General features: G+C 50.9%; 1 protein-coding gene across 1 annotated transcript in view; it reads left to right on the top strand.

Moving 5' to 3' along the window:
* Positions 1–3,118: 3,118 nt before the first annotated feature.
* LOC127919072 (potassium voltage-gated channel subfamily H member 8-like) overlaps positions 3,119–12,740 on the top strand; it is a gene marked incomplete at its 5' end in the record, with an annotated part of 28,735 nt that continues 19,113 nt past the window's right edge. Inside the window, 3 exons of the mRNA XM_052502503.1 lie at positions 3,119–3,514; positions 11,385–11,584; positions 12,182–12,431. Coding sequence (XP_052358463.1) covers positions 3,119–3,514; positions 11,385–11,584; positions 12,182–12,431 — 846 coding nt within the window. The remainder of the gene's footprint in view (positions 3,515–11,384; positions 11,585–12,181; positions 12,432–12,740) is intronic.

The raw sequence follows: 12,740 nt of genomic DNA, 5'->3' as shown, positions 1-12,740 counted from the left end.
CATCAGTTAGCTGGTCCTCTGTCCATCAGTTAGCTGGTCCCCTGTCTATCAGTTATCTGGTCCTCTGTCTATCAGTTAGCTGGTCCTCTGTCTGTTAGTTAGCTGGTCCTCTGTCTGTCAGTTAGCTTGTCCCCTGTCTATCAGTTAGCTGGTCCCCTGTCTATCAGTTAGCTGGTCCTCTGTCTGTTAGTTAGCTGGTCCTCTGTCTGTCAGTTAGCTGGTCCCCTGTCTGTCAGTTAGCTGGTCCTTTGTCTATCAGTGAGCTGGTCCTCTGCCTGTCAGTTGTCTGTCAGTTAGCTGGTCCTCTGTCTATCAGTGAGTTGGTCCTTTGCCTGTCAGTTGTCTGTCAGTTAGCTGGTCCTCTGTCTGTTAGTTAGCTGGTCCTCTGTCTGTCAGTGAGCTGGTCCTCTGCCTGTCAGTTGTCTGTCAGTTAGCTGGTCCTCTGTATATCAGTGAGCTGGTCCTCTGCCTGTCAGTTGTCTGTCAGTTAGCTGGTCCTCTGTGTGTCAGTTGTCTGTCAGTTAGCTGGTCCTCTGTCTGTCAGTTAGCTGGTCCTCTGTCTGTCAGTTGTCTGTCAGTTAGCTGGTCCTCTGTCTGTCAGTTAGCTGGTCCTCTGTCTGTCAGTTAGATGGTCCTCTGTCTGTCAGTTGTCTGTCAGTTAGCTGGTCCTCTGTCTGTCAGTTAGCTGGTCCTCTGTCTGTCAGTTAGCTGGTCCTCTGTCTTTCAGTTAGCTGGTCCTCTGTCTGTCAGTTGTCTGTCAGTTAGCTGGTCCTCTGTCTGTCAGTTAGCTGGTCCTCTGTCTATCAGTTAGCTGGTCCTCTGTCTATCAGTTAGCTGGTCCTTTGTCTGTCAGTTAGCTGGTCCTCTGTCTGTCAGTTCGCTGATCCTCTGTCTATCAGTTAGCTGGTCCTCTGTCTATCAGTTAGCTGGTCCTCTGTCTATCAGTTAGCTGGTCCTCTGTCTATCAGTTAGCTGGTCCTCTGTCTATCAGTTAGCTGGTCCTCTGTCTGTCAGTTCGCTGATCCTCTGTCTATCAGTTAGCTGGTCCTCTGTCTATCAGTTAGCTGGTCCTCTGTCTATCAGTTAGCTGGTCCTCTGTCTATCAGTTAGCTGGTCCTCTGTCTATCAGTTAGCTGGTCCTCTGTCTGTCAGTTAGCTGGTCCTCTGTCTATCAGTTAGCTGGTCCTCTGTCTATCAGTTAGCTGGTCCTCTGTCTATCAGTTAGCTGGTCCTCTGTCTGTCAGTTAGCTGGTCCTCTGTCTGTCAGTTAGCTGATCCTCTGTCTGTTAGTTAGCTGGTCCTCTGTCTGTCAGTTAGCTGGTCCTCTGTCTGTCAGTTAGCCGGTCCTCTGTCTGTCAGTTAGCTGATCCTCTGTCTGTTAGTTAGCTGGTCCTCTGTCTGTCAGTTAGCTGGTCCTCTGTCTGTCAGTTAGCCGGTCCTCTGTCTGTCAGTTAGCTGGTCCTCTGTCTGTCAGTTAGCTGGTCCTCTGTCTATCAGTTAGCTGGTCCTCTGTCTGTCAGTTAGCTGGTCCTCTGTCTGTGAGTTAGCTGGTCCTCTGTCTATCAGTTAGCTGGTCCTCTGTCTGTCAGTTAGCTGATCCTCTGTCTGTTAGTTAGCTGGTCCTCTGTCTGTCAGTTAGCTGGTCCTCTGTCTGTCAGTTAGTTGGTCCTCTGTCTGTGAGTTAGCTGGTCCTCTGTCTGTGAGTTAGCTGGTCCTCTGTCTGTGAGTTAGCTGGTCCTCTGTCTGTCAGTTAGCTGGTCCTCTGTCTGTCAGTTAGCTGGTCCTCTGTGTGTCAGTTAGCTGGTCCTCTGTGTGTCAGTTAGTTGGTCCTCTGTCTGTCAGTTGTCTGTCAGTTAGCTGGTCCTCTGTGTGTCAGTTAGCTGGTCCTCTGTCTGTCAGTTGGTCCTCTGTGTGTCAGTTGTCTGTCAGTTAGCTGGTCCTCTTTGTGTCAGTTAGCTGGTCCTCTGTCTGTCAGTTAGCTGGTCCTCTGTCTGTCAGTTAGCTGGTCCTCTGTCTGTCACTTAGCTGGTCCTCTGTCTGTCAGTTATCAGCCAACCACTGTATTCTGTCTGTGTGTGTGTGTGTGTGTGTGTGTGTGTGTGTGTGTGTGTGTGCGTGCGTGCGTGCGTGCGTGCGTGCGTGCGTCTGCAATACTTTCCTCAATCACCCCTAGGCTACATGTACCTTAATATCACCTCAGACTCACAGACACCAGGATATTAGACGTGGGTTCAAATAGTATTTGAAATCGTTCAATTACTTTGAGTATTTGCTTTAGCCTGGCTGGAGTGTCAGATGAATGGAGTTTGCACTTTTGTGACTATTCTATTGGTTCCGTTGCACCTGGCAAGCTCAAGCACAGCCAAAGTATTTTAAATGATTTCAAATAGTATTTGAAACCAAGGAACAGTGCACACTAGTCAAAGGGTTAGAGAATTGGGATGCAGACAGGGTGTCTGAGGGGTTTATTGGAAGGTAGATTACATGAGAGAGAAGATGAAGGGCTGGGAGAGACAGCAGACCATGTTCTCTCTCTCTCTCTCTCTCTCTCTCTCTCTCTCTCTCTCTCTCTCTCTCTCTCTCTCTCTCTCTCTCTCTCTCTGTCTCTGTCTCTGTCTCTGTCTCTCTGTCTCTACATGATAATCACAGCTCTGTGAGATTCAGGTGTCATACAGAACATGGGATTCAGCACCATGGACAGGGTCTGCATACAGAAAATACTGCAGCACCATGGACAGGGTCTGCATACAGAACATGGGATTCAGCACCATGGACAGGGTCTGCATACAGAACATACTGCAGCACCATATTACAACTCCAGGGACTAGAGAGACAGTGCTGTCTGGCTCTGCATGTACAGGATAAATGAACACTGAATAAGAAGTCAGTATCAACTGACCACTGCACTCAAGGCATGGATGCACACACACACACACACACACACACACACACACACACACACAAATAATCACTGTGTCCTTTGGGTCCGTGGTGTCTGGTTCACATGTTAATGCAGCAATCTACTTAAAGGTCATTAAGTAACTGCAGGAGAATTTGCATTACTGTGACATTTCTACTAAGTGATATAAATATTAACAATGTTCTCTAATCTCCCCAGGCTGGCTTCATGAACTGGCAAAACGTCTCGACACCCCTTACTTCCTGTCCCCTTTAACCTCGTTCCTCGGAGTCACTGATTCGCTGCACACTTCTAGAACGAATGGGTTGGCAGCCAATTACAATCACTGGAACACATCAGGGTCAGAGCCAATTGGACAGGATTTCTCCTCCTCCTTCAGCTCCGGCCAATGGAACGTCAGCGAGGCGGGGCGGAGCCAGGTGAATGGCTCAGGGGCCTCGGGGGCGGCGCTAGGAGGCGGACCATCAGTGAGGAGCTCCTACGTGACATCTCTGTACTTCGCTCTGAGCAGTCTGACCAGCGTGGGCTTCGGAAACGTCTCAGCCAACACCGACTCAGAGAAGATCTTCTCCATCTGCACCATGCTCATAGGAGGTGAGACACGCTGACTCACTGTTAGGAGGTGAGACACGCTGACTCACTGTTAGGAGGTGAGACACGCTGACTCACTGTTAGGAGGTGAGACACGCTGACTCACTGTTAGGAGGTGAGACACGCTGACTCACTGTTAGGAGGTGAGACACACTGACTCACTGTTAGGTGAGACACACTGACTCACTGTTAGGAGGTGAGACACACTGACTCACTGTTAGGAGGTGAGACACGCTGACTCACTGTTAGGAGGTGAGACACGCTGACTCACTGTTAGGAGGTGAGACACGCTGACTCACTGTTAGGAGGTGAGACACACTGACTCACTGTTAGGAGGTCAGACACACTGACTCACTGTTAGGTGAGACACACTGACTCACTGTTAGGAGGTGAGACACACTGACTCACTGTTAGGAGGTGAGACACACTGACTCACTGTTAGGAGGTGAGACACGCTGACTCACTGTTAGGAGGTGAGACACACTGACTCACTGTTAGGAGGTCAGACACACTGACTCACTGTTAGGTGAGACACACTGACTCACTGTTAGGAGGTGAGACACACTGACTCACTGTTAGGAGGTGAGACACGCTGACTCACTGTTAGGAGGTGAGACACGCTGACTCACTGTTAGGAGGTGAGACACGCTGACTCACTGTTAGGAGGTGAGACACGCTGACTCACTGTTAGGAGGTGAGACACGCTGACTCACTGTTAGGAGGTGAGACACGCTGACTCACTGTTAGGAGGTGAGACACGCTGACTCACTGTTAGGAGGTGAGACACGCTGACTCCACGCTGACTCAGTGTTAGGAGGTGACACACTGACTCCCTGTTAGAGACACGCTGACTCAGTGTTAGGAGGTGAGACACGCTGACTCACTGTTAGGAGGTGAGACACGCTGACTCCTGTTACACGCTGACTCCCTGTTAGGAGGTGAGACACGCTGACTCACTGTTAGGAGGTGAGACACGGACTCACTGTTAGAGGTGAGACACGCTGACTCACTGTTAGGAGGTGAGACACGCTGACTCACTGTTAGGAGGTGAGACACGCTGACTCACTGTTAGGAGGTGAGACACGCTGACTCACTGTTAGGAGGTGAGACACGCTGACTCACTGTTAGGAGGTGACTCACTGTTAGGAGGTGAGACACGCTGACTCACTGTTAGGAGGTGAGACACGCTGACTCACTGTTAGGAGGTGAGACACGCTGACTCACTGTTAGGAGGTGAGACACGCTGACTCCCTGTTAGGAGGTGAGACACGCTGACTCAGTGTTAGGAGGTGAGACACGCTGACTCACTGTTAGGAGATGAGACACGCTGACTCACTGTTAGGAGGTGAGACACACTGACTCCCTGTTAGGTGAGACACGCTGACTCAGTGTTAGGAGGTGAGACACGCTGACTCACTGTTAGGAGGTGAGACACGCTGACTCCCTGTTAGGAGGTGAGACACGCTGACTCCCTGTTAGGAGGTGAGACACGCTGACTCAGTGTTAGGAGGTGAGACATGCTGACTCCCTGTTAGGAGGTGAGACACGCTGACTCCCTGTTAGGAGGTGAGACACGCTGACTCACTGTTAGGAGGTGAGACACGCTGACTCCCTGTTAGGAGGTGAGACACGCTGACTCCCTGTTAGGAGGTGAGACACGCTGACTCACTGTTAGGAGGTGAGACACGCTGACTCCCTGTTAGGAGGTGAGACACGCTGACTCAGTGTTAGGAGGTGAGACACGCTGACTCCCTGTTAGGAGGTGAGACACGCTGACTCCCTGTTAGGAGGTGAGACACGCTGACTCACTGTTAGGAGGTGAGACACGCTGACTCCCTGTTAGGAGGTGAGACACGCTGACTCCCTGTTAGGAGGTGAGACACGCTGACTCCCTGTTAGGAGGTGAGACACGCTGACTCACTGTTAGGAGGTGAGACACGCTGACTCCCTGTTAGGAGGTGAGACACGCTGACTCACTGTTAGGAGGTGAGACACGCTGACTCCCTGTTAGGAGGTGAGACACGCTGACTCAGTGTTAGGAGGTGAGACACACTGACTCCCTGTTAGGTGAGACACGCTGACTCAGTGTTAGGAGGTGAGACACGCTGACTCACTGTTAGGAGGTGAGACACGCTGACTCCCTGTTAGGAGGTGAGACACGCTGACTCCCTGTTAGGAGGTGAGACACGCTGACTCAGTGTTAGGAGGTGAGACACACTGACTCAGTGTTTCGGTGGCGAGCATGAAGCATTAGAGTGATCAAATCAAATCAAATGTATTTATATGAGCCCTGACATCAGCTGATATCTCAAAGTGCTGTACAGAAACCCAGCCTAAAACCCCAAACAGCAAACAATGCAGGTGTAAAAGCACGGTGGCTAGGAAAACTCCCTAGAAAGGCCAAAACCTAGGAAGAAACCTAGAGAGGAACCGGGCTATGTGGGGTGGCCAGTCCTCTTCTGGCTGTGCCTGGTAGAGATTATAACAGAACATGACCAAGATGTTCAAATGTTCAGACACGCTGACTAAATGACCAGCATGGTCGAATAATAATAAGGCAGAACAGTTGAAACTGGAGCAGCAGCAGTCAGGTGGAATGGGGACAGCAAGGAGCCATCATGTCAGGTAGTCCTGGGGCACTGTCCTAGGGCTCAGGTCCTCCGAGAGAGAGAGAAAGAAAGAGAGAATTAGAGAGAGCATATGTGGGGTGGCCAGTCCTCTTTTGGCTGTGCCGGTGGAGATTATAACAGAACGTGGCCAAGATGTTCAAATGTTCATAAATGACCCAGCATGGTTGAATAATAGTAAGGCAGAACAGTTGAAACTGGAGCAGGAGCATGGCCAGGTGGACTGGGGACAGCAAGGAGTCCTCATGTCAGGTAGTCCTGGGACATGGTCCTAGGGGCCCAGGCCAGTTGAAACTGGAGCAGCAGCATGGCCAGGTGGACTGGGGACAGCAAGGAGTCATCATGTCAGGTAGTCCTGGGGCATGGTCCTGGGCTCAGGTCCTCCGAGAGAGAGAAAGAAAGAGAGAAGGAGAGAATTAGAGAACGCACACTTAGATTCACACAGGACACCGAATAGGACAGGAGAAGTACTCCAGATATAACAAACTGACCCTAGCCCCCGACACATAAACTACTGCAGCATAAATACTGGAGGCTGAGACAGGAGGGGTCAGGAGACACTGTGGCCCCATCCGAGGACACCCCGGACAGGGCCAAACAGGAAGGATATAACCCCACCCACTTTGCCAAAGCACAGCCCCCACACCACTAGAGGGATATCTTCAACCACCAACTCACCATCCTGAGACAAGGCTATAGCCCACAAAGATCTCCGTTACGGTACAACCCAAGGGGGGCAACCCAGACAGGCCGACCACAACAGTGAATCAACCCACCCAGGTGACGCACACCCCAGGGACGGCACGAGAGAGCCCCAGACAAGCCAGTGACTCAGCCCCGTAACAGGGTTAGAGGCAGAGAATCCCAGTGGAAAGAGGGGAACCGGCCAGGCAGAGACAGCAAGGGCGGTTCGTTGCTCCAGAGCCTTTCCGTTCACCTTCCCACTCCCGGGCCAGACTACACTCAATCATATGACCCACTGAAGAGATGAGTCTTCAGTAAAGACTGTAAAGGTGAGACCGACGCTTGACTCTCTGACATGGGTAGGCAGACCGTTCCATAAAAATGGAGCTCTATAGAGAAAGCCCTGCCTCCAGCTGTTTGCTTAGAAATTCTGACAATTAGGAGGCCTGCGTCTTGTGACCGTAGCGTCGTGTAGGTATGTACGGCAGGACCAAATCAGAGAGGTAGGTAGGAGCAAGCCCATGTAATGCTTTGTAGGTTAGCAGTAAAACCTTGAAATCAGCCCTGTTTGAGGTGAAGCCAGTGTAGAGAGGCTAGCACTGGAGTAATATGATCAAATTTTTTGGTTCTAGTCAGGATTCTAGAGCACGCTGACTAACTGAAGTTTATTTAGTGCTTTATCCGGGTAGCCGGAAAATAGAGCATTGCAGTAGTCTAACCTAGAAGTGACAAAAGCATGGATTAATTTTTCTGCATCATTTTTGGACAGAAAGTTTCTGATTTTTGCAATGTTACGTAGATGGAAAAAAACTGTCCTCGAAATGGTCTTGATATGTTCTTCAAAAGAGAGATCAGGGTCCAGAGTAACGGGAGGTCCTTCACAGTTTTATTTGAGACGACTGTACAACCATTAAGATTAATTGTCAGATTCAACAGAAGATCTCTTTGTTTCTTGGGACCTAGAACAAGCATCTCTGTTTTGTCCGAGTTTAATAGTAGAAAGTTTGCAGCCATCCACTTCCTTATGTCTGAAACACATGTTCTAGCGAGGGCAATTTTGATGTTCACCATGTTTCATTGAAATGTACAGCTGTGTGTCATCCGCATAGCAGTGAAAGTTTACATTATGTTTTCGAATAACATCCCCAAGAGGTAAAATATATAATATATATAATATAATATAATATAATATAGTGATGGTCCCCCCCACAACGAAAGTTTATCACATCTCTGCCTTCCTGCCTTGTGGTTCTGTAAACACTATCAGCACACTTGGTCAAGCACAAGAATGAGCCCTAAAACATGGCCCCCATGGCAACCCCATCCCATAACTACTGTGTTCTCAGATTGCCCATCCAAGGCAGGGAGGAGACAGGGAGGGTCAAGGAGTTGAGTGGGACGTTATATAAACCTTAACCTTTCCATCTAATTCTAACACAGAGTTCAACCACATCAGCAGGAATGTTTACCAGGGTTGGTTCAACCAAACTCAATCATATATCAACACACGTCTGATGTTGGCGTAATGTTGACATGATGTTGAGGTGATGTTGAGGTGATGTGATGTTGAGGTGATGTTGACGTGATGTTGAGGTGATGTTGATGTTGAGGTGATGTTGATATGATGTTGAGGTGATGTTGATGTTGAGGTGATGTTGATGTGATGTTGATATGATGTTGAGGTGATGTTGATGTTGAGGTGATGTTGAGGTGATGTTGATATGATGTTGAGGTGATGTTGACGTGATGTTGAGATGATGTTGACGTGATGTTGATGTGATGTGATGTTGAGGTGATGTTGACATGATGTTGAGGTGATGTTGATGTGATGTTGAGGTGATGTTGACATGATGTTGAGATGATGTTGACGTGATGTTGAGGTGATGTTGATGTTGAGGTGATGTTGACATGATGTTGAGGTGATGTTGATGTTGAGGTGATGTTGATGTTGAGGTGATGTTGACATGATGTTGATGTTGAGGTGATGTTGATGTTGAGGTGATGTTGATGTGATGTTGAGGTGATGTTGATGTTGAGGTGATGTTGACATGATGTTAAGGTGATGTGATGTGATGTTGAGGTGATGTTGAGGTGATGTGATGTTGACGTGATGTTGACGTGATGTTGAGGTGATGTTGAGATGATGTTGATGTGATGTTGACGTGATGTTGATGTGATGTTGAGATGATGATGATGTGATGTTGAGGTGATGTTGAGGTGATGTTGATGTGATGTGATGTTGAGGTGATGTGATGTTGAGGTGATGTTGACGTGATGTTGAGATGATTTTGAGATGATGTGATGTTGAGGTGATGTTGAGGTGATGTTGAGGATGTTGAGATGATGTTGATGTGATGTTGATGTGATGTTGAGGTGATGTTGACATGATGTTGAGATGATGTTGAGATGATGTTGAGGTGATGTTGATGTGATGTTGAGGTTATGTTGATGTGATGTTGAGGTGATGATGTGATGTTGAGGTGATGTTGACATGATGTTGAGATGATGTTGAGATGATGTTGAGGTGATGTTGAGATGATGTTGAGATGATGTTGAGATGATGATGATGTGATGTTGAGGTGATGTTGATGTGATGTTGACGTGATGTTGAGGTGATGATGAGGTGATGTTGAGGTGATGTTGAGGTGATTTTGACTTCAGGTCTGTAGCTAGTAGGAGGCCAGTGGTCCACACACAGACGACAGATTGGAAGAGGTCTGACAGCAAAATAAATATGTTGACAGTTAGAAGCCTCTCGTGCTCGGCTTGCTCTTTGATTAACTGAGGATTGCCTCCCAAAACAATCTAGTGTCAGGGACACACTGTGACATGTCGCTATGGCAACGGAGGCAGCTGGGCAGAGCAGGATGCCAGTTAGGAAGCACTTTGATGCCAAGATTGTGCCAGTCTGAGCCCTGGAAAGGGTTGCAACTCAGACCACATCCTTAGAGATTACTGTAGAAAACAAGAATGGATGGATGGAGGGGAATGGATGGATGGATGGAGGGAGGGAGGGAGGGAGGGATGGAGGGAGGGAGGGTAGGATGAAGGAATAGATAGAGAGAGGGTGGATAGAGAGAGGGTGGGATTGAGGAATGGATAGAGGGAGGGCAGGAGGGTGGATGGCTGTATGAATGAATCCACTAACTGTTCACCAATATCAATTGTCCAGTAATTGATCAACAACAATTCCATCAAATTAGCACTGTGCTGAACCAGTGAAGACAATCAACCACTCTTCCACCTCTCCCTCTCCCTCTCCCTCTCCCTCTCCCTCCCCTCTCCCTCTCCACCCCTCTCCCTCTCCCTCTCCCTCTCCAACCCCTCCACCCCTCTCTCTCTCTCTCTCCCTCTCCAACCCCTCCACCCCTCTCTCTCTCCCTCTCCCTCCCCTCTCCCCCCCTCTCCCTCTCCCTCTCCCTCTCCACCCCTCTCCCTCTCCCTCTCCCTCTCCAACCCCTCCACCCCTCTCCCTCTCCAACCCCTCCACCCCTCTCCCTCTCCAACCCCTCCACCCCTCTCTATCTCTCTCTCCCTCTCCAACCCCTCCACCCCTCTCCCTCTCCCTTTCAACCCCTCCACCCCTATACCTCTCCCTCTCCAACCCTCCACCCCTCTCCCTCTCCCTTTCAACCCCTCCACCCCTATACCTCTCCCTCTCAACCCCTCCACCCCTCTCCCTCTCAAACCCTCCACCCCTCACCCTCTCCAACCCTCCACCCCTCTCCCTCTCAACCCCTCCACCCCTCCCTCTCCAACCCTCCACCCATCTCCCTCTCCAACCCTTCACCCCTCTCCCTCTCAACCCCTCCACCCTTCTCCCTCTCCCTCTCCAACCCCTCCACCCCTCCCTCTCCACCCTTCCACCCCTCTTCCTCTCCACCCCTCCACCCCTCTTCCTCTCCACCCCTCCCTCTCCACCCCTCTTCCTCTCCACCCCTCTCCCCTCCCTCTCCACCCCTCTTCCTCTCCACCCCTCCCTCTCCACCCCTCTTCCTCTCCACCCCTCTTCCTCTCCACCCCTCTCCAACCCCTCCACCCCTCCCTCTCCACCCCTCTTCCTCTCCACCCCTCCCTCTCCACCCCTCCCCTCTTCCTCTCCACCCCTCCCTCTCCACCCCTCCACCCCTCTTCCTCTCCACCCCTCTTCCTCTCCACCCCTCTTCCTCTCCACCCCTCTTCCTCTCCACCCCTCTCCCCTCCCTCTCCACCCCTCCACCTCTCCTTCTCCCTCTCCACCCCTCCCTCTCCACCCCTCCACCTCTCCTTCTCCACCCTTCCACCTCTCCCCCTCCCTACCCCTCCACCTCTCCTTCTCCACCCTTCCACCTCTCCACCTCCCTCTCCACCCCTCCACCTCTCCTTCTCCACCCTTCCACCCCTCCCCCCCTCCCTCTCCCCCTCCTTCTCCACCCCTCCCTCTCCCGCTCCTTCTCCACCCCTCCCTCTCCCCCTCCCTCTCCACCCCTCCCCCTCCCTCTCTACCCCTCCACCCCTCCCTCTCTCCCCCTCCCTCTCCACCCCTCCACCTCTCCTTCTCCACCCTTCCACCTCTCCCCCAGCCCTGATGCATGCTGTGGTATTCGGTAACGTGACAGCCATCATCCAGAGGATGTACTCTCGGCGCTCCCTCTACCACACACGTACCAAGGACCTGAAGGACTTTATCCGGGTCCACGGGCTGCCCAAGGCCCTGGAACAACGCATGATGGAGTGCTTCCAGACCACCTGGTCCGTCAACAACGGCATCGACGTCAGCGAGGTACCAGGTTTTATGATCTGACCTCAGGCTGTGAACAGGTCAAAGGTTACAATCTGTCTCTGTCATTTTAGGTTACGGCCATACAGAGTTTGTATCCAAAATAGATTTCCTATGGGCCGTTCTGGCTCACACAATGCTAACTTACTTATTAAGGTAGATTTAGCCAATGGTTATTCTATGAGGTTAATACATTGAATGAGGAAGTGAAAAAGTTTACATTTGTTAAACTTTGATGGACAGAATAGTAGACAGATGTGGAATGTGTTCTTTATTCATCTCTCCTTTCCTCTCCTCTTCTTTCCTCTCCTCTCCTCTCCTCTCTTCTCTCCTCTCCTTTCCTCCCCTTTTCTCTCCTCTCCTCTCCTCTCCTCCCCTTTTCTCTCCTCTCCTCTTCTCTCCTATTTTCTTCTCTCCTCCACTCTCTCCTCTCTCTCCTCTCCTCTCGCCTTCCATCTCTTATCTTCTCTCCTTTCCCCCGCTCTCACTCTTCTCTCCTGTCTCGCTCCTCTCCTCTCTCTCCTCCCCTCTTTTCTCTAACTGTCTCTCCTTTCCTCTCCTCTCCTCTCCTCTCCTCTCCTCTCCTCTCCTCTCCCGTAGCTGTTGAAAGACTTCCCAGATGAGTTGAGGGCAGACATCGCCATGCAGCTGAACAAGGATCTCCTGCAGCTGTCTCTTTTTGAGTCGGCCAGTAGGGGGTGTCTGCGCTCCCTGTCCCTCATCATAAAGACATCGTTCTGCGCCCCGGGGGAGTATCTCATCCGCCAGGGAGACGCCCTGCAGGCCATCTACTTTGTCTGCTCTGGGTCCATGGAGGTGCTGAAGGACAACACGGTGCTGGCTATACTGGGTAGGGGACTGGCAGTGTGTGGGGGTATGTCTACTTTGTCTGCTCTGGGTCCATGGAGGTGCTGAAGGACAACACGGTGCTGGCTATACTGGGTAGGGGACTGGCAGTGTGTGGGGGTATGTCTACTTTGTCTGCCCTGGGTCCATGGAGGTGCTGAAGGACAACATGGTGCTGGCTATACTGGGTAGGGGACTGGCAGTGTGTGGGGTTATGTCTACTTTGTCTGCTCTGGGTCCATGGAGGTGCTGAAGGACAACACGGTGCTGGCTATACTGGGTAGGGGACTGGCAGTGTGTGGGGTTATGTCTA

This window comes from Oncorhynchus keta, unplaced genomic scaffold, assembly GCF_023373465.1.
Source record: "Oncorhynchus keta strain PuntledgeMale-10-30-2019 unplaced genomic scaffold, Oket_V2 Un_contig_1563_pilon_pilon, whole genome shotgun sequence".
NCBI classification, from domain to species: Eukaryota; Metazoa; Chordata; class Actinopteri; order Salmoniformes; family Salmonidae; genus Oncorhynchus; species Oncorhynchus keta.
The sequence above is the reverse complement of the archived record's forward strand: the minus strand, read 5'-3'. Positions and strand labels throughout refer to the sequence as shown.